At 56.5% G+C, this 25,477-nt stretch overlaps 7 protein-coding genes across 7 annotated transcripts; 4 read left to right on the top strand and 3 right to left on the bottom strand.

The window, feature by feature from the left end:
* Positions 1-173: 173 nt before the first annotated feature.
* UV8b_01209 (uncharacterized protein) lies at positions 174-1,100 on the top strand (the record flags this gene model as incomplete). Its single annotated transcript, XM_043138707.1, has 1 exon — positions 174-1,100. The coding sequence occupies one exon, from the start codon at positions 174-176 to the stop codon at positions 1,098-1,100; it is 927 nt and encodes a 308-aa protein (XP_042994641.1).
* Positions 1,101-1,528: 428 nt separating this feature from the next.
* Positions 1,529-2,482, top strand: UV8b_01210 (uncharacterized protein; the record flags this gene model as incomplete). Its single annotated transcript, XM_043138708.1, has 1 exon — positions 1,529-2,482. One exon carries the CDS (start codon positions 1,529-1,531, stop codon positions 2,480-2,482), a length of 954 nt encoding a protein of 317 aa, XP_042994642.1.
* Positions 2,483-2,649: 167 nt separating this feature from the next.
* Positions 2,650-4,480, bottom strand: UV8b_01211 (uncharacterized protein; the record flags this gene model as incomplete). Its single annotated transcript, XM_043138709.1, has 3 exons — positions 2,650-3,463; positions 3,520-3,622; positions 3,706-4,480. 3 exons carry the CDS (start codon positions 4,478-4,480, stop codon positions 2,650-2,652), a joined length of 1,692 nt encoding a protein of 563 aa, XP_042994643.1.
* Positions 4,481-5,090: 610 nt separating this feature from the next.
* Positions 5,091-6,434, bottom strand: UV8b_01212 (uncharacterized protein; the record flags this gene model as incomplete). Its single annotated transcript, XM_043138710.1, has 4 exons — positions 5,091-5,171; positions 5,268-6,046; positions 6,156-6,250; positions 6,346-6,434. The coding sequence occupies 4 exons, from the start codon at positions 6,432-6,434 to the stop codon at positions 5,091-5,093; spliced, it is 1,044 nt and encodes a 347-aa protein (XP_042994644.1).
* Positions 6,435-7,127: 693 nt separating this feature from the next.
* UV8b_01213 (uncharacterized protein) lies at positions 7,128-7,963 on the bottom strand (the record flags this gene model as incomplete). The annotated part of the gene is made up of 2 exons (XM_043138711.1): positions 7,128-7,629; positions 7,812-7,963. 2 exons carry the CDS (start codon positions 7,961-7,963, stop codon positions 7,128-7,130), a joined length of 654 nt encoding a protein of 217 aa, XP_042994645.1.
* Positions 7,964-12,215: 4,252 nt separating this feature from the next.
* UV8b_01214 (uncharacterized protein) lies at positions 12,216-12,578 on the top strand (the record flags this gene model as incomplete). Its single annotated transcript, XM_043138712.1, has 1 exon — positions 12,216-12,578. One exon carries the CDS (start codon positions 12,216-12,218, stop codon positions 12,576-12,578), a length of 363 nt encoding a protein of 120 aa, XP_042994646.1.
* Positions 12,579-22,697: 10,119 nt separating this feature from the next.
* Positions 22,698-24,863, top strand: UV8b_01215 (uncharacterized protein; the record flags this gene model as incomplete). The annotated part of the gene is made up of 6 exons (XM_043138713.1): positions 22,698-22,794; positions 22,863-23,172; positions 23,335-23,393; positions 23,458-23,497; positions 23,566-24,096; positions 24,197-24,863. 6 exons carry the CDS (start codon positions 22,698-22,700, stop codon positions 24,861-24,863), a joined length of 1,704 nt encoding a protein of 567 aa, XP_042994647.1.
* Positions 24,864-25,477: the final 614 nt, after the last annotated feature.

A 25,477-nucleotide genomic window follows, 5' to 3' on the forward strand; every position in this document is an offset into this window, starting at 1 on the left:
GGCAGAGCTCCGAGCCGCACTGTGAGGCAGTGTGAGCCATGCAGAGCACCCAGGTCCGGTCCCTCCCAAGGCTGACTCTTGTTGAACCAAACAGGCCACCTTTGTTCATCGGTCGGGCAGAGCCGCCAACCTTGCCCTGCTCTGCTCGCTAGCAAAACCAACGACGCATCGACATGGACAAGTCGGCAAAACCCGGGCCGGCAACAGCGCAGCCAAGCATGCCAGAGCAGCTCGAGTTCCCAGCTGCCGCGGCAGCGTCCCTGCAGCCTCACCTTCCGCCACCGCAACAGCAGCAGCAGCAGCAGCAGCACGACCAGCACGACCAGCGCGCCGCCGCCGCCGCCGCCGCCGCCGCCGGGCCAAGCCGCCCGTTCGTGACGCTCACGTTTGCAACCTCTCTCGACGCGTCCCTCTCCCTCGCCCCGGGCGTCCGGACGCGCCTGTCCGGCCCCGGCTCCAAGGCCATGACACACTACCTCCGGTCCCGACACGCCGCCATCCTCGTGGGCGTCTCGACCCTGCTGGCCGACGACCCGGGCCTGAACTGCCGCGCCGCCGGCGCGACCTGCCAGCCGCGTCCGATCATCATCGACCCGCACCTGCGGTGGACGCCCCGGCCCTCCGACAAGGTCCTGCAGCTCTGCCGCTCCGGCGCCGGCCTGGCGCCGTTTGTGCTCACCGCCGCGGACGCGGGCGAGCCGCCCCGGCAGGGCGCCGAGGCGGTGCTGTCGCAGCACGGCGGAAAGTACATTCGCGTGCGGGCCGCGCGTCCCGCGCAAGGCTCCCGCGCGCGCTTCGACTGGACAGACGTGCTGGCAGCCCTGGCCGCGGAGGGCCTGGCGAGCGTCATGGTGGAGGGGGGCGCCCAGGTCATCAACGCGCTGCTGAGCCCGGCCTGCCACGACCTGGTTGACTCGGTCATCGTCACCATTGCGCCCACGTGGCTGGGCCAGGGCGGCGTGGTCGTCTCTCCGGAGAGGGTGCACGATGACCGGGGAACGCCCCGACCTGCAGCGCGATTGTCCGGCGTGTCGTGGCATCCCTTTGGGGAGGACGTCGTGCTCTGCGGCAAACTAGGGCCTGCAACATTGTCCCCGTAGCCCATCGCCGCGCATCTCAGCTGGCTATCTGGGAGCGGGGACGCGCGGAGGAAGGGAAAGAAAGAAAAAAGAAAAAAAAAAAAAAACCCCATAACGCCTTGTGTGAAAAGGCAAAGCTTACCGCTCTATGGAAAACGACATCACGCATCACGCATCCCGCCTTTCGCAAACGCTCTCGCTCTCGCTCGCTCGCCCGCTCGCCCAGCTCCACCTCTCCCCAAACGGCATGACCGCAAAAGTCGCGGCCACCAAAAAACCAGACCACCTCTTTTCTCCCTCCTCCCTCCTCCATCCTCCTCCCCCTCTCCACGAAGCACACGAAGCACACGAAGCACACAAAGCACACAACACACAACACACAAACCCAACAAAGTCAAATCATACCAAATCTCTACAAGAAAACAAGAACCGCCCCGCCCCGCCCCGCCATGACCCCCCGCATCACCATCCTCGGCTCCCTCAACATGGACCTCGTCAGCTACGTCCCGCGCCACCCCCAGCCCGGCGAGACCCTCACCGCGAGCCACTTCTCCGTCTCGCCCGGCGGCAAGGGCGCCAACCAGGCCGTCGCGTGCGGCAAGCTCTCGCGCCCCAGCTCCCTCGCCGGCCCGCCCGCCGCCCACGTGTCCATGCTAGGCGCCGTCGGCGACGACGCCCACGGCGCCGCCCTGCTCGACAGCCTGCGCTCCTACGGCGTCGACACGAGCGGCGTCGCCGTGCGCCCCCGCGCCAGGACCGGCGTCGCCGTCATCGTCGTCGACGAGCCCTCCGGCCAGAACCGCATCATCCTGTCGCCCGAGTCGAACCACTCCCTCCGCCCGGCCGACTTTGCCCGCCTGCCCGCCCCGCGGCCCGACCTGCTCGTCATGCAGCTCGAGATCCCGCTCGAGACCGTCGTGCGCGCCCTCGAGGCCGCCAGGGCCGACGGCGTCCCCGTCCTGCTCAACCCCGCGCCCGCCCAGCCGCTCCCCGACGCCGCCTACGACGGCCTGGCCCACCTCGTCGTCAACGAGACCGAGGCCTCCATCCTGTCCGGGCGCCCCGAGTCGGACCTGGACGATGCCGCCGGCCTCGAGAGCGTCGCGCGCGCGTTCCTCGACCGCGGCGTCAGCAACGTCATCGTCACCCTTGGCGGCAGGGGCGTCTACTATGCCACCCGGTCGGGGGAAAAGGCCCTAGTCCCCGCCCTCAAAGCCAATGTCGTCGACACCACCGCCGCCGGCGATACTTTTGTCGGGTCCTATGCCTTGGCCGTCGCGCGGGGAGCCGAGTCCGACTTTGATATCCATGCTGCCGTTCTGGCTGCCAACGCGGCATCGGCTATAACAGTTTCACGCAAGGGTGCCCAGGTATCTATACCTTGGAAAGACGAGTTACACTGAGGGGACCAAGACGTCAAACTTCAGCAAAAATAGCAACTTCTTATAAAAAAAAAAAAAAAAAGAACCAAGGTAGACTGACAGTTTTCATCTCGGCACTCCATTCCCTCGCCTTCCTTCATCCCCGATTCATGTCTCCCATCTGTGCTTGCCGGCCGGCTCATTCTTGTTCAAAACCAGGATCCCCAATCCCAGAATCCTGAGCCCTGCACTTTTGCATCCAGCATCATCCCCGCGCACATCTTGCCGCTGGCGTCTTTCCTTCCAGAGTCGGGCTTTGGTGCCGCAGGTGTCCCCAGTGCCTTGATTGCTTGCTCGCCAAAATAATACACCTCACTCACTGGTTTTCTTAACCCCTCGCCTAGGACGTCCGAACCGTCCAACAAGTTGCCGCACCAAGACCTCCAGCCGTCATCACTGGACGGACAAAGCGGAGGAGATGCACCGAAATGGTTCGTCTCTGGTTCATGATTGAGAGTGAATAAATCCTTATCCCCGCTTGATTCCGTAGCAGCACTGAGCTTTGAAGACGCCGTGGCGACGGCTTGCTGCGCAGCCTTGCGCTGCCTCGGCAATACGTGGGAATCTGAAATTTGGCGCCGTATAGTCATTGCTTTTTCGTCGCCCCAATGCTGAACCATTATCGAAAAGATGCTATTCTGTTTCGTCTCAGGTCGCGGTGACCAAACGGAGCTGACCGAGTTGCGTACAAGCGCTGCCGTGGCCGTCGTTTCCAGTCGGCTTTCGAGGTGACGAAGTCCGTTTCGAGGGCCTTCATCGGGGACCATTTTCGGAAAAGCAGAGTGCTGATAACATACCTTGATAGTAAATAATTCAGTTTGAGTGTTGCCGAGTTCAAGCTCAAGCTCTTCCATCAACTCATCTGATCTGCATCTGCCATGTCCGCTTTGACAGCGCCCGGTTGAGGCAGTCTGCAGCTGGACGTGGACCACGAGTAAGGCACTCGTGCCGGCATAGATGGTACTGTCGAGGGTTAGTCGGCGGCGGCCATCTACGCGGAAAGAACCAACAGGACTAACGTCGGCCAGGAGTGTTCGTGTATCACTTCCAGTATGGTGGTGTTTGGCGTCGAGTCTACGTCAACAGTCAAGTTGTACAAACAGCCAAAGTCAAAGAAACGGTCTGCGATGGCGAGTCAGCTTTGGACCACAGTCGTCGAACCACGGTCAAACCACAGTCGAACCGTCCCATGTCAGCTTCCGTACCTAGGTTGTGATGCACAAAAGTCCCGGTCAACTTTTCCTCATCCGGCTCCTCCGTGGCCTTTGGTCGGAGTGGAGAGATGTGAGAAAGCTTCCTAGTTATCTCTACTGCGACCCAGACGCTCGCCTTGTCCACGCTCAACTCATCCCGATGCGTGGTGAGAGATATGCAGGGCGACAGAAAGTAAGCCCCGCCGCTATTTCGGGATATTTGCCGGGGGCTTAATCGCTGCGGGCTGGCTCGAGGTGTTTGCGGCCGCATTCGGTCCCGGGGCTCAGCAGTGCTTCTCGATTCTTCATCGGACGGCGAGGTCGACGACGGGCGGCATGGATTCGCCTCCCCATCCTGCCGAGACGAGCCCGAGGACGACATGCCGCCGCCAGAGGCGTTTCGAGGGGGGCATGAACGACCAATGGAGAGACGTCGCTTGAAGTTGTTGAAGTTTGGGGTTGACCTTCTCAAGAGCCCGCGACAGCTGGCCACGGCTGCTTCCCACGACGGAATATGGTGGTGGCTCAGATCCACGGAGCTGGCCCAGAAGTCGCGGTTGATCAGGCTCGCCTTGCGGGCTCGTCTCCGGGACACGTGCAAGAGCTTGGCCTTGTGGGTGACGCTCGATACGGTACTTTGGCTGTCGTTGGTGGATGTCTTTCGAATGGCGTTTGCCAAGTCTTTGGTGCCGCTGCGCCGATGCCGCTTGATGATCCTCAACGGGCTGGGTTTGTCTCGCCCGAGGCTCTGCTGTGCTTGGGCGTGGCTTGGCTGATAAGATGTCATGGTAAAAAAGATGCAAGCGTGTTATGATGATGACGATATCGAGAAAAGGACAAAACGGGGCTGGTCTGAAAGCTGTTTTTTTTTTTTTTTTTTTTTTTCCCGTGTGGAAGGAAGGAGAGCAAGACGGCTGGAGGAGAAAGGTCTGCGCAGACCTGGCGCGGGACGATGGCGAGAAAAGGAAAGCGCGACTCGAAGAGAAGCAGCAACGCCGCTGGTGCAGTACTAAAAAGAAAGTGATGACATGAAATAAAACAAGGCAATACAAAGCAAAACAAAACAATATAAGTCGAGCGAGCGAGGGAGAAAGAGAGAGAGAGAGAGAGATGCAGTCCGTGCAAAAGCATTTCCCTAGCAAGGAGCATCTCGTATTCAACAGGTACTTGGTATTGATGTGTCCGAGGCGCTGTTTGACGTAAACGTACTCAATAGGGCAAAATGAAGAAACGAACAAGGCCGGCCGTCTGACGCGTGCTTGTTCCAGGTGTTTCTAACCCCCGTCAGCGTCATCCTCCTCCGAGCCGAGCCTTGGCAACCGAAACCCCGACACGACGCCGCGCAAACCAAGGCGCAAAACAAAACCCCCTCGAGGGAAACAGCCCGGGTTTGCGGTTCAGGCTGCGCCGCCCAGCATGCCGCGAATAGTCTCCTTGAGCGAATCCACGTCCGCCTGCGCCATTGGCAGGAACCGAATCTGAGGATTTTGTCAGGAACAAAGCAGAGCCCCCACGGCATATATATATATATGTGTATATATATATATTGTGCGTGGTGTGTGTGTTTTGCTTACCATGTCGTCTGCTACGCCCGACCCGCTGTACAAGACGGATTCCGAGAGACTCGCCGCCACGCCCTTCTTGACCCGGGCCTCCCACACGCCATCCCAGTTCCACTCCCCGGGCTCTCGGGCGCCCGCGCCAGGAGGCGGCGGCGGCGTCGGCGGCGGCGGAGGGGCCTGCTCGCCGCCGCCGTCGTTGTCCGCAGCCGGGCTTGCGTGGCCAGCGTCGGCGCGGGCCGCCTCCCTGCGGCGGTGCGTCCGCCACGCGTGCCACGCTCCAGGGTTGCCGGCCGCCGCGAGGGGCACCGCGTCCAGCACCTCGGCGGTGTCGAACGCGCTTCGGACGTACCCGAGGATGCCGGCGACGGACGCGCTCGCCTTCCCGGCCCCCCAGTCGCGCGGGGTGTTGCTGCTGCTGCTGCTGTCGTCCGACGACGACTCGTCCGGCGGCGCGCTGCTTCCCGCCTGGGCGCCGCGGGCTCGCGGGCCAGAGCCAGGTGCTGCTGCTGCCCTGCCGCCCTGCCGCGCCGTGCTGGCGTCCGGCGTCCCGGCCCTCTGCCCAAACCAAGCCGGGTATCCGTGGCGGAGGCTGAAGCCGCCGGGGGGCAGGCGCTCGCGGTCCGCTGCGCCGGCCTCGCCGTGCTCCTGCACGTCCGTCGTGTACATGTACGTCGTCAGCGGGCATATCAGCGGGTGGAACATGTCGGTCGAGAAGAGGATCAGCGGCGGCGAGGCCGGGTAGGTGTCGGGAAACGACATGTGGAACCGCAGCACGGCCGGCGCGTACGGTCCTGTCGACGCGAGGCAAAGTCAGCCCAAAGTCGGTTGGCAGGGCCCAGATGCGTCTAGTCTAATCTGCGCCGCGTGAAGGTGAAGCCAACTCGTTCGAGCCGTACTAACCGTGGCGGACAAACAGCACGGCCGACCAGAGCGTCGGATCCCCCGGTGCCAGGGTGACCAAGACGCCCTCAGGACATGTTTGCTTCAAGCCAGCGCTGGGGGCGGCGTGTCGGGTTAGCCAAACGAACTGCAGCATTGCTCCTGCTGCACCCGCGGGGGGGGGGGGGGGGGGGGGGGGGGGGACACGCACAACTCGGATAACAAATGCTGTCTTTGCAGCGAGGGCAGGTTTCCTAGAAGAGTCATGCTGCCGGCCGCGGGGAGGTGGAAAGCGTGCATCTTGGTAAGACGTCTCGGAGATAGATTGAGTGAACGGGGGGGGCTGCGAGCAGGCTAGGTTAGGTACCGGCTACCTAAGGTGCCTAGTTCAGGTACCTACCCTTGGAGGTACCTGGCCTTCTTGCAGGTACAAAGAAGGGAGAGGACCGGGGCAAAGGAAGCAGCTGTCCGGATCAGGGGCCAAAGTGGGGGCGGTGAGCGATTCTGCCCGTTGAAGCATGCAAGCGTCATATCATGGCGGGGGTCATGGTCAAAGTTTGCGACACTTTTTTTTTTTTTTTTTTTTTTTTTTCCCCTTTCCCGCATAAAGGGGCATGGACACGGGCATGAGCATGAGCATGGACATGAGCATGAGCATGGACATGAGCATGAGCATGGACATGAGCATGAGCATGGACATGAGCATGAGCATGGACATGAGCATGAGCATGGACATGAGCATGAGCATGTCTGGCCTCGAATCACTTGACAAGCTGCAGTCTGCGCCGTCATGGCTTTGCTTCTTGGCCCATTCTGAAGATGCTTCGTGCGTGGTGCTATCTCCTCGATTGGGTGTGTTATTGTGTGAAAGGGGCTTGGCTTGGCTTGGCTTGGCTTGGCTTGGCTGCTTGGGGAACCAACAAATTCCTCGTCCTACCCCCGCAAGCTATCCAGCAATTCTTGCGCTTTGTCGAGACTCCAGGCTCTCCTGGCCTAGCCTAGACGCCTCTCAATCTTGGACCTTTCGTCCTCCTTGACCATTTCCAACTCTTGGCGTGTGGCATTGTAGGCAGCCGTGACCTGGTTGAACGGGTTGTCTGGGCTCTTGTCAAACTCCTTCCTGATCCTCTGCTTGCGCTGGTCCAGCCGCAAACCGACGCCGCTCCCGTCCGCCTTCATCTCGGCCAGCCTGCGCTCTTCATACTTGGCGTAGGCTGCCGCGAACCTCCTCTCGGGGTGCTTGTCGATCTTGGAATCGTCCGAGCCGGTCGCCAGCGACAGGGCGTCGAGCGCGTTGTCGATGCCGCTCGCGCTGAGGGCGGACGGCGCGTCGCCATCGAGCTGCGAGAGATCCAGGCCGCGCGACTTCTTGACGGCGGCCTTTGACTTTTTGGGTTCGGCCCGTTCCCCCAAGCTGGCTTCCTCTTCCTTCAGAAGAGCGTCCTTTTCGGCCTTTTTCTTGGCCAGGTCGGCTTTTTTGGCAGCTTCGGCTTCCCTGGATGGCGCGTGAGCATTTCATTTCATGGTATTTTATCCCTCTTTTTTTTTTTTTCTTTTCTTTTCTTTTTTTTTTCCCCCATCGTCAAGAGTCAACTCGCAAGCTTCCGGGGCAAGCCCGTTGGCAGGCTGTATCAAAAGGCGCGCGCGGATAAAAGACATTGATAGTTTTCGGCTTACTTTTTAGCATTGCTCTTGGCGCCCTTTGCCCACTGCTCTGCCTCGTCGGCTTCGTGTCTGGCCTCGGCCGCTGCTGCCTTTTGCGAAGCCGCCTCGGCCTTGCGGGCATTCCCCGCGGCCTTTTTGCTGTTTTCTCCCTTCTTGCCCGCCATGGCGAAAAAGGACGAAAGCTGGGGGGGGGGCGTTGACGCGCGCGGTCGGGGTGTCAAACTCGGGCGAAAGGAGGCGAAGGCGGGGGAGGAGTGTTTGGGCCCGGGGTGAGGGGGGGGGGGGGGGGTGAGAGAATCGGATTGCCGGCGGTGTGCGGGACGTTGTCGATGCCAGTGCAGAGTCGGCTAATTGCTTTGGCCGGATTGCGATGCCAGCCTCACCGTGGTAGCAATGCAGATTCCGGTGTTGTTGTTGGTGGCCCAAGGTGTGGTGGCCTGGCTGTCGGATGGATTGATGGATGCATCGCATCATTGATGGCTGCGGTGCGCTGCGCTGCGGGGTTTTTTTTTTTTTTGCTGCGGTCAATTTTCGCTGGACCCCCACATCAGGCCAGGCAGGCCGGCCAACTGCGCTGTGGCACAGGGTGGTGAAGCGCTGAGGAGCCGGCCTGTCATGCTGCGTGCTCAGCGGCTGCGACGCCCACAGCCAGCCCCGGCCCCGGCCACCCTCGTCCTCGCACCCCGAGCCGAGGAGGGGAAGGAAGGAATGAATGAGTGAATGGCCGCAGCGAGTCAATCGTTCACGCCGAGAACCGCACGTGTTGATATCCAAGTACCTACCAAGTATCCGAGGACCAGACCCTTACAGTCGGCTCGCCCAATGCCAACTTCCAGCAGCGGGTGCAGTGCAGCAGGGCAGGTCTGTTGTTCTTGGAAGGCAGGTTAACCCCACCAGAGGTTGTCGTCATGTATGCAGAACGTCAAACCACAGGGTACCCAGGGTACCTCTGGTGGCCGAAACTGTCTGGACTCATCTTTCCTTTATCCCGTCTTTTGTGCAGGTCAAGACAAAAACGGTCTTGACAGCAAGATGAACCTTGCCTAACCGACCTTACCTCACTGGTAGGTAGGTAGGTAGGTAGGTAGGTACCCAATGGTTTTGCGAGGATTCGACTTTGCGCGCCTGGATCCAGCATCGCAATCGCCCTGACAACATGCTGGTCCTCCTTCCTTGCGGAACCCCCATCCGAGACTAAAACGTCGAGTTGATATTATGGCCCGTCAAAGCTGTCTGGTGCCCGTAAGTATGCCCTCGGCATCTTGGTCGATGCTGCATTGGGCTACTACCTGGCAGCCTTCAGCCGAATCTCGCATGATGCCATGAGTCACAAACACCCGAAACCCTACCACCTGGCCCATCCGAAGGCTTCGAGACCCTCTCATCCCCCCCGTTTGCTGACCGAGCTGCTTTGAAGAAATGTCGCTTGATGATCTATCACGACGGACGGCAAGGTCCCCAGGAGGGCATCCGGTCCGTGGCTAGACAGCCAGCTGACTTGCCGGGGCATGCAGGCGGGCTGGGCTGCACGTAGAATCCACCATCTTCAGTCTCTGGGCTCGATTGGTTACCGTGGACCCTGATTATGTATGCGTTGGATGCCGTGCTCGTCCTCGGGCGTGGGCGGGCGTGTTTTGAGGGGCCAAGTCATCTTTGCAGAAAGTCGGGTCGCAAAGTCGGGTCGCAAAGACTGGTCGCAAAGACTGGCCGTGGGCTCGTTGGTACGGAATACAGCGTACAGCGCCGCCAACGTCATTCATCTGCTCATCTCCCCTCCTCCGATATGGATATCGGCTGGTCGACAAGGGGGAAACGCTTCGCTTGGCGCACACAGACGGGGACTTTGAGTGCAGAACAGCACTGCAGAGCCGCCACGATTCTTTTTCCTTGTTCCACACACACTCACGCGCCCGCGCCCGCGCCCGCGCACCTGAACCTATAATCCGGTGCCCTGCTGACTACCCAGACACTTCGGCATTCCTACTTGAGGTATCCAGATCAAATACTCGGTACTGTCTGGCATCTACCTTTGGGGTTAGATATGCCCCTTGTCCATGTTTATGCTGAGCATGGTCGCCATATGGCGAATCGTTCTCAAGCAAAGTACGGAGTACACGGGCTGGATTCTCCTCTCTTGCCGCTCTTTTCTTTTGCTGCTTTGCTTCTAGGCAGTGTGGCGCAGCTTGATCTCGTCCGTACTTTGCTCCGCGTACAGAGTTGCCCCGTGCTCTGAGGATGATAAGAGCAAAACAACCACGTCAGCAAGGTAGCACATGCTTCTCAAATTGAAAGGCATTCCAAGGAGCGCCTTGCGGCCAAGGCTCGCCTCGCCGGCCGGTATCTTTTGGGTGGAGAGAGACGACATGCATGATACCCCTGGCCGACGAGTGGTCGGGCAATCTTGCGCGGCAAAGGCGCCATGCCTAGAGATGCACCGATGATAATACGCGGGTCACATCATGGCGAGAGGGGAAAAAACATTCCTTCAGCGAGATGGCTTTTGTTTGCGGCTTTTTTGAGTCGTGACGAATATGAGTCAGGACCGGTGTGCTAGGGCACAGCGGTTCACCAGGAGACTGGAGTCCGTTGCAACGCGGCATAGACGGTTCAACTGAGGGGCGTTAAGGACAATCACGGGCTGTCGACCTCGGCATTGACGGGTCGAGTCTTGGCAGTCTCTCGGGTGTCGAAATTCCTGTGAAATGTGACGGATCAGCAAATGAAAGAAACGTGACTAGAAACTGTCGTGCCCCCCGTTGGCAGGTTGTAGGGGTCTGGTCTGCATTTCTGAGGGCTGGTAACACCAACGACCATCAGGGGAAGTTTGACAGCGCAAGTCAAACTGTCGACAGTGGAAATTAACGGCGCAAATTCCATGGATTGCCAAGGAAGGGTAAAGTAATGTTTCTTTTAAAAACATAAAACCACCCACCTCCAGCTTGGCAGGGTCCTGACGGGCCAATACCCCCTGCAAGCTACTCGCGGTGGTACGGCGCGCTCATGTTGGTGATGAGTTGATGCATCCAACTTGATCCAAGCTTGTCCGCAGGCTAGCTATGTCGTTCCGAATGGTTGAAAACGTTGACTGGGGTCATCTGACGTAGCCAGGCAAAACCCCCCTGGCCGTCACTCACGGCACAAAAACGTGGCGCCGTGAGCTGGCCCATGTATGTACGAACTGGCCCCTGTATTCACCAGGGTTGAGACGAGGGTACAGGTCAACCGACCTGTGTCCCCCCCTTGTCATCCGACCCCCCCATAATAACTTAACTGACCTGACCATTGCTATGGGCTATACTCTTAATATAATTGGTTTATTAGGGAATAGTAGGGTCAGGTCACTTTACATAGAATACTATATAGAGAAGTACTTTCTCTGCTATTTTACTAGGTTCCTAGGTAGGGGTACCTAGTAAAAGAAATTAAAGAAGTCACTTTCTATAGAAAAATATAGAGAGAAGTACTTTCTCTGCTGTTTTATTAGGTTCTTATATAAGGGTACCTAATATAAGAAATAAAATAAGTCACTTTATATAGAAATATATATATAAAGGTACCTACCTCTCTTTCTATCCCTAGTACCTACTAAATAGGTAGGTACCTAGGTACCTAGGTACTAGGCACTTAGTAGAAGTATTAGAAGTCACTTTATACAGAAAAATATATATAAAGGTACTTTTTTCTACTATAATACCTAAGTACCTAAGTACCTACCTAGTAAAAAGAAAGGAAGTCGCTTTCTATAGAAAAGTCTATATAAAGGTACTTTATTTACTTTTAATATTAGGTTCTTAGGTAGGGATACCTGGTAAAAATATAATAGAAGTCACCTCCTATAGGAAAATATATATAAAGATACTTATAGTCTAGTGGCTACTGTAGATTAAAGGATCCACTACTCTTTATTAGCGTATCTCTATATTAGGAAAGAGCCTTGGTCAGGTCAGTTAAGTTATTATGGGGGGGTCGAATGACAAGGGGGGGGCATAGGTTCGGTTGATATGTAGTCTCGGTTGAGACGTAGGCACCGGCATACATATGTACGTCCGTACCTAGGGAGGTGCCGTATACCGGACATATCAATCTGATGTCAACATGCAGTCAATGGCAGCTGTCTGGGTCCAGTCTGGTAGGCGGCTGGGGCGTTGTAGCGGAGAGATGGGCCAAAACCCCTAATCTCCATCCACGGCGGCTGGGTCTCAGTCTCATCAGGTGACAAGGGAGCCTCAACGCCCGCTTTCCCTGGCGGTGACTCGTGCGACGCGCGTGGGTCGTGAGCAGCCGTACAGGATCATGTCCATGTTTGGGGAAATTTGGATTTTCGCCCCCCCTTCCCCCCCCTGGTGCCATTTTTCTCCTCGGGCAAACGTGGCGGGGGCAGCGGCTGACGGAGCAGGTCGAGATAACGGAACCGACATGGACCCACCGAGATTTCCCACGTGCCATGTTCATGTTTGGCGGGAGTGGGAGTTGGAGTTGGCATGTTTGTTTGTTTGCCTGCAACCGCCGGGTGGTGGTGTCTTGCGTCGTCCCAGGCGCCTGCTTCGTTCAGCCTTCAAACCAAGACCAAGCACCGCGGACCGCGACTTGCTGGAGGGCATCTCGGCAGGTTTGCGCGCCGTGGCCCGTCACATCAGGCTGAGCTCGGATGGCCTGATGCAGCAGCAGCAGCAGCATGGCGAGCGATGGTCTGCCGACGGCCATGCGGAATACCCAACCCGAGTTCCTTTTCGTGTGCGCAAGAACCGAGCGGGGAGAGACGGATGCGACGTTGGCTGAAAAAGGCCCTCGAACCGAACCCTCCTTGCGTCCGTCGTGCTTCGAAAGATTGCGGAAGGGATGTTGCACGGGGTTACGTGCATCTCTCCTTCCTCAGCGAGAAGAACACTTGACTTTGGGCACAAGCATCCAATGCCACTGCCACCCCTGGTTCTTCGGAAGGAGCAAGCTGCATTGCCGGATCGTCGCACAGGTGGCTGAATAAACCCTGTGTCAGGATCAGGGTGCACGCAAGGTATCATCAAATGTATCCCGGGTAGGTACCTGGTAGGTACGGTACTCCAGGTGCACGGTTGAAGAGGCAGGTTTGCTGCGAGACCGTAACAACCTTGGAAGATGGAACGGTGGGATATGAAGAAGATTGGAACAAATCAAAGTATTTCTCCACCGCTTCGCCTTTCGGTTCTTTACTCGACGCAGCTTTCGGCGCAGCTTTGAAAGCCAAGCTGCGTCGTACGGATGCTGCGTCGAGCTTTTGTCGTACGTACCTTCCAGAGTGCAAGCACCATCCTTACCTTTGGTACAAAACAACGACGACTCTCTCGGCCCGAGAAAAGGTCTTGCCTCCTGCTGGCGAGACGACATTCCCAGTCATGCCAAGGGAAAATCAGCTGATGATAGTGGCGAGCGTCCCATGTCAGATCGAGGCACGCCCAACGTGAGAAAGTACTGGCTTGCCAGGGCTCTGTGCCATGCCGGGGCTGACCCACGTCCAGTCGTGGAGGACGGAGAGCAATTCAAAAGTAACAGCAGTGATTTCATTTTGTGAAAAATGTTTTCTTTTTTTATAAAAAAAAAAAAAAAAAAACAAATAAAAACAAGGAGGCAGAGAAAGAAGTGTGCCGATGAATGAGTGGCCACCAAGACAAGTCCTGACATGTCTCGTCTCGTACCAGCGGGGTACGCGAGATTTATACGAGCCTCATCCTTGAGCTGGGTTTACGACGCTCATCTTGGTCTTTTTTGCAGATGTATGGATAAAACAAAAAAAAATAAAATTAAAATTAATACATAAATTTCTTTCTTGATGATTCTTTACGAGGAAAATTTGCAGCATCCTATCGATCTTTTGACTTGATCATGGCCAGGGACAGCTCAAGGTGGATACGAAACAGGTTCGAGAGGTCTGTGCCCCCTTGTCCTTGTGCCTTGCAGCCATTTGAATCTTGCATTTGATCTCCTCCGCACTTGCAGGGTGGCTGTAAGGTAGTGCAGAAGCGTCCCATGGCTTGATGTTTGTAGGTTGTGTATAATATGTATAATACAAGGAGATTCGCGCTGCACCTTGATGGTGTATGATATCTGCTAGGGGGTCCGCTGGTCGAAAAGGGACTGGGACAAAAAAAAAAAAAGAAGAAAAAGAAAAAAAGAAGCCTCTTGTAATTTGGGTCTCTCTACAGTGTTGTGTCAGCAGGACAATGGGATGCCAGATTGCTGCATGTGGCTAGCGGCGACAAGGTATCCCTAGCTGTCGTGGATGAGGGCCAAGCAAAGCAAACCTACCTACGGAGTAGTCTGGTACATACCAAACTTGGTACATAGCACTTGCTGGAGCCTTGAGGGATGCTCCTTCCCCAAGATCAACTGCACAGTGCACCGTGCGTAGCAGGTACCCAGCCCTCCCTGATCAGGCTGGACGCCTTCCTGACAGCAGCCTGGCCCGACCTCTCCCAGCAGCGACGCAGGGGCCAAGGCATCGGCAGCGGACCGCTGGACTGTATGTGCCATGCACTCTGCACTATGCAGCCCGCGGCAGGCCCTTCCAAAGAAAGGCCCTGTCTTGTCACGCATGCATGCATTTTTGATTGCATTGACTCGCCCAACCCACAAGCCATGTCAACCTGGCCTTCCGACACACGCATGCCAAACATGCATCATCATCATCATCATCCTCCTTCGGCTTCAGTTACCGTCTTTGTCATCCGCGACGCCAGACACTCGTCTTGGCTGACTGCAGGCCGCGCGCAGGGCTGGTGGCGACGTTGACGTTTTGCCACCCTCATCGTTCCACTTTCCAACCACTACCGAGACCCAAGTTTCCAACCGGGCAAGGGCATCAAGATCGTTTCTGCATGCCTGCAAGTTACGCACTCTCGCGGTGCCACCTTCTGGCCGCGTTAGTACTCGTCTATGCGAGCCCCGACAGCCTGCCCTAGACGACGAGGCCACCCTGGTGGTATTTGGTATTTTTTGCATCCTGTGCGTATGCGCCATCCGTCACAAATCATCATCCGACTTGGGCTTTCTCGAACAAAGGGTTGCTCCGCGGCGGAGCAGCTGATTACCGTGGCTCGGTTTGGGACCGGGTCTCTCCATCTGTGTGGGTAAGAGTCTGACATTGCCAAGCTGAGAATACCCGGCTGGTGGTCGCATCCGATCTCGCCCTTTGCCCGTGCACGAGTCGCCGTCGTCCTGGACAATGACTCTGGAATCCATGTGGAATTTGCCAGCCATCTATCCTTTGGCCCTGTCCGCATCATCGGGAAAGCACCGGATGGAAAACTGTTGCCAAGACGACGAGTTTCGGGGGAAACCTGTGTCAGCTACGAGGCTGGGGATGGAGAGGGAATCAGGCACCAGGTGGCCGTGGTGGTTTTACAGTATCAGCCTTCATTCTGCTGGCCAGGACTTGACGAGTCTGGGGTGAATGGTTGATGGCCCCTCCTTTCTCCACTGGATACTCCGCACCGCAGTCGGTGATACCAGACAGCCGTTAAGATCTGGTGTGCAGTGCAACCTTGCCAAGGCGAATCTGCGCGCAGGTTGGCGGCCAACGGCTGATACTATCGGCCGGCCAGGCCACTGAGCATATGACAGCCCCAAGACGCCCGCAGGTTAAGGGCCAGGCAGCGGTAGCGGTGCTTTGGGAGCAAAAGAGCTTTGCGCGGCATGGAAAATCCCCCGATTTGGGGAATATCTCGTCTCTTTGCTCTTCCGCGGCACGCAGTAGACGCTCGAAAGGCCCAGCCTCGGCACCAAGACGGAAACACGGTTTTGGCCGGCCTTCAGAGCGGAGGGTCCAACCATTCGGGCGCCATTTGCAGAGCCAAAGTCCCACGCCGGGAAGTCGGCTGGTCTCGATTCACGGGTTTACCCTGGCTGGCTGCATGGGGGGGAAGAGGGATATACTGGACGTCGCGGAAACGGAAATCGGGTACTCCGTACATGATGCCACTGACTCTCCCCATGGCTTGCACGAAGAAGCATTCTTCGACATGAAGATTTTGTTTGCCTTGAAATCAGCTGCCCTGCGGGAAGGTCGTGGAATACTGGCTGGGCGGGCTGTTTCTGGCGCGGGACTCGCCGTGTCGCAGGTTCTGGGAATGCAGTGCAAGACTCTTTGCATTGCCGAACCGGGTTTTCGCCTCGTCTGTATGCCTCGGCTCTTTCTTGTTCCTTTATTTTATTTTATTTTATTTTTATACTTTTAGGGTTAGACCGCGAGACAGACCAAATGGCGAGACGTGGTCGAAAAGAGCGTGGTAGCGTGGTGGGAGCAAGTCCATGGGCACGGCACGGGACGATTGAAGATGGCAATGTTTAGTAGGCAAGTACGGACTAGGCAGATGTCAACACGACGCACGGTTACGTGGCCCATGGCACAGTGATATCACAGGCATCAATGGATTTTGCGGGAGAAGGGAAAAAAAAAAAAAAAAAAAAAAAAAAAAAAAAAAAAAAAAAAAAAAAAAAAAAAAAAAAAAAAAGGCTGCCTGTCCCGCCCGGTATTTTCCATCTCATCGAGCGCGGCAACCCAGAGGACGCAACGCACGGCGCACAGAGGGCACCAGACCAGTTGCCCGTGCTAGCGGCGACCTATGTAGGCTATGTACATAGCTTTAAAAAAAAAAAAAAAAAATTCCCCGGCGTCAGAGCGACCCGCCCAGTCCGAGCCAGCCAGTAAAAAGCGCAAGCGCTAGCGCGAGGCCTCGGGGAACCGAACCGGGTCTCGCCAGCCCGCCAGCCCGCCAGCCCGGCATGCAGGCAACGGCTCCCCGGGATCCAGAGCAGTTCCGCTGCATTAGCCCGGATGACGGCGTCAAATAGCGAAAGCCCCCAGGATTCTTTCTCAGGGAGCTGGCCCCCGAGCAAAGTCGCCGAGAGCAGACGATAGGATGTGTAGTGGTTGAGGGAAGAGGGAAGGGGGAAGGGGGAGGGGGGAAGGAGCCCAAGTGGTGAATAATCTTGAGCTAAGAATGAAGTAACGATGAGACAGACAGACAGACAGCAGATTTTAGGCGCCACTACAGCGCGCAGCCCATGGCGAGACGTGGCGTGGCGCTGCTGCTGCTGCTGTTGATGCTGCCGATGCTGCCGATGAGGCTAATGCGCTCAATAGTGAATGGGATCATTGGGATCATGAGGGCCGGGCGATTGAGCGGTGTGCAGGCTGCCAGCGCGACCCTGCTCGCTCGAGTCAATGCACATGCAGTTCTTTTTGGTGCGTCCGTGTTGTCGGGTTCTTCAGAGCTGCCATGCTGAGCTGAGATGGAAGCTTGCATGCATGACGTGCATGATGCCACATGTTTCCAAGGGAGGGATGGGGGGGGGGATTAGGGGATGGAAGGGACGGGACGGAATGGCTAGGCGGATCTGGTAGCTGGCACCAGGGCAATTGGGAGGAGCTTGACAGGCTGAAAACAAAAAAGTACCAGACAATATAGGTACCGGACAGCTGAAATGATGTCTGGTGGGCATGTAGAACGGTGTGGACCGCGGCCGAGGGCAATCTCCTCCTGACTTTTGAGTTTTAATGGTGAGAACTCCAGGGGAGCCCTCAGGTGAGCCCTCGGGCAGATTACAGCGCGTGTAGGTACGGAGTACCTATTGAAGGTATTGACATGTATTGATTGATTGGACCTAGGGAGGCAGGCACTGGCAACTGGGCACTAGCCACGGGCACGGGCACGGGCACGGGCACGGGGGCTCAACGTGCCATCATTATTAGCAAGGTGAATGAATGCACATGGCATATGGCGCGCTGTCAGTGGGGGCGGCACATGCACTGTACGGTACCACGGAGCACTGCCCCGTCAATGCCAGCCCGTGCGCAACGGTGGGGCCGGTACGTATTGACCAGTTCCGGCAGGGCCCTTCCGCCGCGGATCTATTAAATCTGCTCCATTGTTTTGCTCTCTGGTGCAAGTCGCCCGCCACGGACCAAGCGTTGGGTTTCGGGCATGGAATGGAGGAGTCTGCCGGAGCCAATCAGTCGATGCATCTACGAGTTTTTCGGGCGCATGTTGGAAAGAAAGCTTGACCTGCCACAGCAGATCTTGCCATCGGCCGTTGCCATGGATGCTATCATGATGGCCAGCAGTACGAGGGATGGTGCCTTGGACTCGAGGAGGTTAGGGCAAGGTACCTAACCTAACCCAAGGTCAGGCAAGGTACCCAAGGTATCCAGCATCTACCATCAGGTGCATAGGTGCCTGCCTGCCTACCTGTTTAGTGGTCTCCGGGCTCCGACGTGCGCAAAACAAAAGTTCTAGAAAAGCCCGAGGCACGCCCCCATAGATCATATGATGGTGCGGTGCGGTGCGGTGCTGTTGCTTGGGCAATGTGACGGCTCGCCTGTGGCTGGTTGCCCGAGGTACCTAAGTCAGTCTGGACCCAGGCAGGCAGGGAGGTACTTACCTAGGTACCTAAGGTACCTAAGCCAGTCCAGGGACCGCGACAAGCATTGACGTCCTGTATAATCTCACGCCGCTGCGCCGCTGCGCCGCTGCAGCGCGCTGCAGGTGGGGCCTGACGAGCTGAAAGGCGACCGACCAGACGTCAACTTGGGAAATCCTCTTGCCACGACGACAGCTCTTTCCCGCCCGCGATGACGGACCCTCGGGCGCGGAAATGCGGAGCGGCCTAGGAAATGTGGAAACGTCATTGGAAAGCGGGCCAGGAGATGCCATTGCACTCGCATTAGGTACACCTGTCAAGACAGCAACAGGGGCGCCGATGGGGCAAGTAGTCTGCTCGAGTACCGAGTATGGAGCCAGCTCGTGCCGCAACCTCATCTTTCATCCATCCGCACTCCGTACGGACACGGGCACGTCAGTCACGTCATCATTATCAATCGCGCCGGCTGGTGCCGGTTGCTGCAAGCCGCCTGGGAGGAAATCACCCGACTCTGCGCTTGGCATTGCCCGCCCCGGTCTGCCAACTGGGAAAAGAAAAGATGAAAAACCCAAAGTCGCGCCTGCAACGCAACGCAACGCAACGCAACGCAACGCAACCTTGCACCTTGCACCATGCGCCTTGCGCCTTGCGCCTTGCGCCTTGCGCCAAGCGACAGGTCTACGGAGTAACCCGTCTGACCCGTCCGCATATCCGCCCACGCATTGACAACAAGAAAGGTGGGACCGGGTGGGGGTGGGGGTCTGGGGCTCGCAGTCCGCAGGGGTCGCTGACCGTCCTGGAGGCTGGAGCCTGGCAAAAGCGGAACAGCAGGCAGGAGCGTGGCTTCTGACAGGATTGGGATTTACACAAGGTACATGTAGGCATCAAGTATTTGCTTTTCAGGCATGGGGCTTTCCCACCAATGCTCTGCAGCGAATGCGATATTCCCACTAGCGGCATCCGGAATTGCAAATCGGCAGTCGAATGCCTCGTGTACCGCACAGCCAACACAGGATAGGCTAGGTACCTAGGTACCTTAGATTGGGTTTAGTTTAGGTTAGGTATCTAGGTACCAGGTACCTAAGGTAGGTAGGTACCTCCTTGCGCCGTGTGCAGGACTATACGAGTAGGCAGGCGCCCGTATGACAAGAAGTCTGCTGGCTGAGACTGAGACTGGCTGGGCTCATGGCCGTGAGCCAAGACACAGGGCCTCTTTTTCTTTTCTGCCACCCCCTTATTTGCCTTTCTTCTTCTTCTTTCCTTTTTTTTTTTTTTCCCCCCCCGCTTCTTTTTGTCTTTGTCCTTTTTTTTCTTTTTCTTTTTCTTGGTCTCTTCACTCTTTCCTACCCCTTCCGGTCCCTCTTGTGTATACCTGTCATCTTCGGACACCAGCACATGATGCACTCGACCGGATTTAGCTGGACTTGGCCACAATGCGCGTGACGTCTCATGACCGCCCCCCTCCAAGAGAATGAATCATGTGACGGCCATGGAGCGGAGCGCTCCGTTGTCGTCGCCAAGGGGCAGCATGCCCATGACGCAGGATTGTAAAGAGTACCTACCCGTAGCGCCAGGCGCATGATGAAATGGCCAAGATTCCCCAATGGATGCGAGGGAAAAAAGCCCCCCCGGGTTGTCTTCGGATGCGCGGTCGGAGGGCCCCGGCGCACCAAGGGGATTTTGGCCATGAAGCATTCGGGGAGCAAAAAAAAAAAAGAAAACTTGGCAGAAGCGAACATGCGTCGTCCAGGTTGCAAAGACACGCTGACGTTCAGTTCAGCATTCAAGGAAAAGGACTGGCACTCTGTAGCTGACAGGCTCCCGAGTCCGTCAACTATGCAGTCGTCCATGGCCAGCTAAAGATGGGGGAACTCGGAGCGCAGCAGAGCGGTCAGGCGGGCGGACGGGAAGGAAGGAACCAAGCACGGCAACCACATCTAGATTTAGATTGGCTCGACCACCCCCGCCGAAAGACCTTGTTTGTTGCTCCTTACCGCGCAAATACGGCTAGAAAGTATACGCAGCAGCAAGCAGTATTGTGCAGGTACCTGAAAGGGTAGGGCAGTATGTACCTTAGGTACCTAGCTAAGGTACCTAGAGCAGATATCTACCGCCAGGGCCCAGGGCCCAGGGAACCCCCTCCTTCCCCCCTCCTTCCCCCCTCCCCCCTCCCCCTCCCCCCCTCCCCGCAAAGGGGCACTCGTAGAAGCGTTGACGGCTAAGCTTTGACGACGGCTCGATTTCCACGACTGGAACCTTGGTTGGCAGATCTGGGGGAGAATACGGAGTACATATGTACAAGGGAGACCTCGGGTGGGGGGCTCGTACACAATCAATGGTCAATCCATCCTGATCCTGCTCTCCGGCTTCCTGCTCGCAGCGCAGAGACCAGAAAGCAGGTGGCAAAGAGAATGGCGGTGGTAACGGCTGGGATTGCTTTGGCAGAGTCTAATAAGTGACTCTTCTGATCCCATCCGTCCGTCACGTCAGTCCATGATCCAAGCCGATCGGTGCACGTTTCTTTCTTTCTTTTTCTTTCTTTTCTTTTTCCTTCCCCCCGGCCTGGCGTTCTTCACTGTTTGTAGAGGGTCCAGTTGGCTGGCTGGCTGGCTGTCTTGGCTGGCAGCTGGCCGGGGCCAAGTCCGGCCCGGTTGGGGTGGTCGCCTTGTCACCGCCTCCATCATGGAAAGACAGGGATCCATGATGCGCCATCCCAACCACGGATCCCTGGACTCTCTTTGCCCTTGTTCCCTCCCCGGTCGCACGGCCCACGGCCGACGTCCACGGTTGATGTGTGATGACGATGATGCCACGAAATCAGCAGCAACCCAGGTCCGGAAAGGTCGCCCTGGCTTGAAGGCAGCGGTATTTGGGAGGTACCGCACGGGCAAACCATCCACGGAGCCCCCACCTGGGGCCACGCAGCACCAAGGACAAAGCACCAAGGGCAAAGCACCCCCCCCCCCCCCAACGTCGCCTTCGCATCATTCCCCAGTTGCCAAAACTCAATTCCCAGCTCCCAGCTCCCCGATTCCTCGAAACCCCCATCTTGCGCCCGTCCATCGTCTCCTGTGGAGCAACCCCGAGATTGGAAGAGGGCTCCCCCGACAGCTCGGCCAAGGCGACGTGCCCATTGGCCCGTTTTGCCCTTTGCAAGATACTTCGTCCTGCCCCCCTTCTTTGCTTGGCTCGGCTCGGCCTTGCCAATGGAGCCGCCCAGCAGTTGGGCGAAATCGACACACACACACACAACAACACGCACAACAACACGCACAACAACACACACAACAACACACACACCCCCCCTCCTCCCCTGGCCCGCGCAAGGCTAGTCGTCTAGGCACGATGAATGGGGAGCTTAAAAAAAAAAAAAAAAAAAAAAAAAAAAAAAAAAAAAAAAAAAAAAACTGAAAGAAACTGAAAAAAAGAGGGAGAAAAAAAAGGAAAAAAATATCAAAAGGAGACCTTGACACTCCCCCTCCCCCCCCCCCCCCCCCCCCCCCAAAATGCACGGCCCCAAATGCTGTACCCCTGGCGCGGGATTGGCCAGAGGCATCTCGCCGCCATTGCCTTGTTCTCCTTGCTGTTGGCCGGCCTGGGATGGACCGTGGTCGGTCGGTCGGTCGGTCGTATAGGTGAGATCAGATCCTCGCAGAGTTTGCTGCGCTGCTCGCCTGGCCTTTGCAAGTTGCCACCCGCCCGTCCATCTCACCTCTGATGTCCGCTGCCGAAACTTGGCCCAACCTGATGGGGTACCGAGACGGACCTCAATACTCGCTTAATGTCCGAGAAGAGGGCGGGGCGCTTGCTCCATCTGTTGTTTCTTTTCCTCGTCAAGCGTGGAAGCACTATTATATGTATCGGGAAAAAAGGTTTGGCTTGGGCTGTTCCTATATGTGTATCCACTCCCTCTCTTTTTTTCCTAATCATTCACTCACCCTTTCCTCTCACTACTCAACCGAGGAGGAGAAGAAGAAGAAGAGGAAGAAGAAGAAAGAAAGAAAGAAGAAACAAGAACAAATCAGGTTCCATTGCACTTCGTCGGGACTTGGTTCCTGCCATCATCACGCAGCTTTATCCGGTTGGGGGAAAACGAGATCGCCTCTTTCGCTTCCACCCTGCACTGCAGCCTTCTCTGCTAGCCAGCCTCACTTACAACAACTCTCGCAACACTCACCACAACACTTGCACTTACACGCACACATACGCACAGCTCACTCACGTAATATCCGAGGCAACGTCAGCAATTGCGGTGCAAGGTGCCCCTTAAATTTCTATATAATCCAGCCGGCGGCACCTCACTCTGGTCAATGACAATCCTCGGTCCCGTCAACCTCGAATCCTTCAATTGCACAACAAATCCACCACGACTGCCTCGTGTCACAGGAGCACAAACGACGTGGATTCTGACACGGTGCTTCCCGCTGCGATATTGACTTGCCACAGTCGCGAGTGAAACATACCTTATCGAAGCAAACCAAAAGGGCGAATTCCTGGGCCACCATGAGGAAATATTCTCCTGCTGTGCCAGCCGGAGGCGGCAAAGACGGCGCGCGGGCGCCGCCGCCGCCGTTTCCTACCAGGCAGATGTTTGTTTTGGGTATGAAAACTAACCAACCTCATGCAACCCTCCCGTCCAAGCATGCATCGGCTAACCCACGATGAAAGCGTGCTGCAGAATATGTGAACCAATTGCCTTCATGTCCATCTTCCCGTACATTTACTACATGATTCAGGATTTCGACATCACAACCGACTCTAGCAAGATATCCGTCTACGCTGGCATGGTTACGTCCGCTTTCACCTTGGCCGAGTTTGCGACCGGCGTCATGTGGGGAAGGTTGAGTGACAAGATCGGCCGCAAGCCCGTTCTCCTGTCCGGTCTCTTGGGAACCGCTCTCAGCGTCTTGGTCTTTGGCTTTGCTCCCAACCTGCCCGTGGCCTTGTTCGCCCGGGCCCTGGGTGGCCTATTGAACGGGTATGCAAAGCACCTCTTCTGACTCAAGTCAGCAAGCACACATTTCCCCTTCATCATAATCATCATCATCATCATCGTCATCGTCATCGTCGTCGTCGTCATCGCCACTTGCCGAGCTCGTCAGTCACTTGGCCGCTATCTCTCTAACCCGTCCCGTCTCAGGAATATCGGTGTATTGCAAACCACTGTGGCTGAGCTGGTGACCGTCAAGGAACAGCAGCGTAAGTGTTACCAGACCCGAAGAAACGCCTAGATTCCCGGTTTCAACGCTGACCAATGATGAAGCCCGTGCCTACACTATTATGCCCATGGTATGGTGTATCGGGTAAGCACGACCCAAAGACTCGTCGTGTCTAGCACTGCTTCTCGGAAGCCTCACTGACCTGTGGCCAGTTCGATTATCGGCCCCATGATTGGCGGAGCATTGGCCCGACCGTGCATCAGCTACCCAAATCTGTTCCGTCCAGGAACTATCTGGGACCGTTATCCTTATCTACTGCCGAACCTGTTCAGCGCTGCCACAGTTTTCTTTGGCGTTGTTGTCGGACTCTTGTTTCTGGAGGAGACTCACGCCTCCAAGAAGCAGCAAAAGGACAGGGGTCGGGAACTGGGAGACCGTCTTGTGAAGTTGGTGCAGAACATGTCCATCTGCCATGGCCTGAGACGAACTATCGAGAAGGAGAGTCTCTTGGCTAACAACAGCTTGACCGGATACAACACGGCCGGTCGTCTTGGACCAACGGAAGCAGACGAGCCTCTTCCCGCGTATCAGAGTCGCGAGAACTCACCAAAGCTGGCTCCACGAGCCGTTTCCACATCCACGCCAGCATCAATGAATGGAGGAAGCGGTTTGGGACGGCAAAGGAATGTGGTCTTCACCAAGCCTGTGGTTATGAACATCATGTCGTATGGCATTCTTGCATTGTCAGTTTAGCCAGCCCTTTGCCCTCCCCCTCTCACTCCCACCACTCCCCCCCCCCCCTTGTCCAGCTCCTTGCCGAGTCGGCTAACAAGCTCGAGGTAGCCACACCATGACCTTTGATCAACTGTTCCCAGTCTTTCTCAGCACCGAGGGCCCTCCGACCGGCTCCAAGGTCGAGCTTCCCTTCAAGTTTGTCGGCGGTTTCGGACTGGATACCAAGACAATCGGCGCCATCATGTCCGTACAAGGGCTCTATTCACTCTTGTCCAACTACATGATTGTGGCCCCAGTCACGAGACGTCTCGGGTCCCTTCGGCTTTTCCGTCTCCTTGCGTTTTCGTACTTTGCACTGTACCTGGTCACGCCCTATCTTGCTCTGCTGCCAGCGGACATGAGAATGCCGGCCATCTATGTTTTGGTGGTGTGGAAGTGCACATATGCGACCATGGCTTACCCGAGCAACGCAATCTTGCTGGCCAACTCGGCGCCGACAAAGGAAGTCCTCGGCACCATCAACGGGATCGCCGCCTCCACCGCCAGCCTGTGCAGAGCGTTGGGCCCTACCGTCTCTGGGCTTTTGTACTCTCTAGGCCTGCAGACGGGCTATTCGGGATTGGCTTGGTGGTTCAGCGGATTTGTCACCATCATTGGCGCGTATCTCAGCTCTCAGGTTTCCGAAAGCGCGCAGCAGGTTCCAGACTCGGCAGAGGAAGATTCCCTTCTGGAGGAGCGCCTGCTCGATGATTACGAGCATGAGAGTTCAGTCTAACGACTTGATACGATTCACTGAAGCCGTGTGACAAGGCATTGGCCACGGGCGGCCTCTCCGGCTGCACATCCCCTCACAATGATGAAGAAAGTATGAAAATTTGTTTTCGCCTTGAAATCATGAACACTTTTCGCTGGATCCAGTTGCCAGCCGATTGAACTTATACCCCCTGAGTTTTTCTTTCTCTTTTTTTTTTATTTCTCTCGTCAAGTTTTTTTTTACTTGGCATTTTCCACCTGTTCTTCTTTTCCTCCCCCCCACCCCCTTTGACAACTTATGTAGTCCGGCGTTTTATGGGCGCTATTTAACATGTCGCATGACGTTAAGGAGGCAATCCTTGGTGGGTTTATAAGCTGTATGAGCCTGGCAGATGGAACGACGATAGCTCAAGGGGTGCGCAACAATGCACTCACGCTTTGGTTCGCCTTACTGCCCTTTTTCGGATTCTTTTCATTTCTCCTCCTATTTCACGGTTCATCATTATTCACTTTGGCGGCTGCGGTGTTTGACGTCTTGGCATCATTATCGGCATATTTTACAGACTGAAGGTTCGCGCATATATAGCGAGAGATGGCGACATCTTTGAAGCGAAACAAAGAAAACGGACGTGGGCC

This window comes from Ustilaginoidea virens, chromosome 1, assembly GCF_000687475.1.
Source record: "Ustilaginoidea virens chromosome 1, complete sequence".
Taxonomy (NCBI): Eukaryota; Fungi; Ascomycota; class Sordariomycetes; order Hypocreales; family Clavicipitaceae; genus Ustilaginoidea; species Ustilaginoidea virens.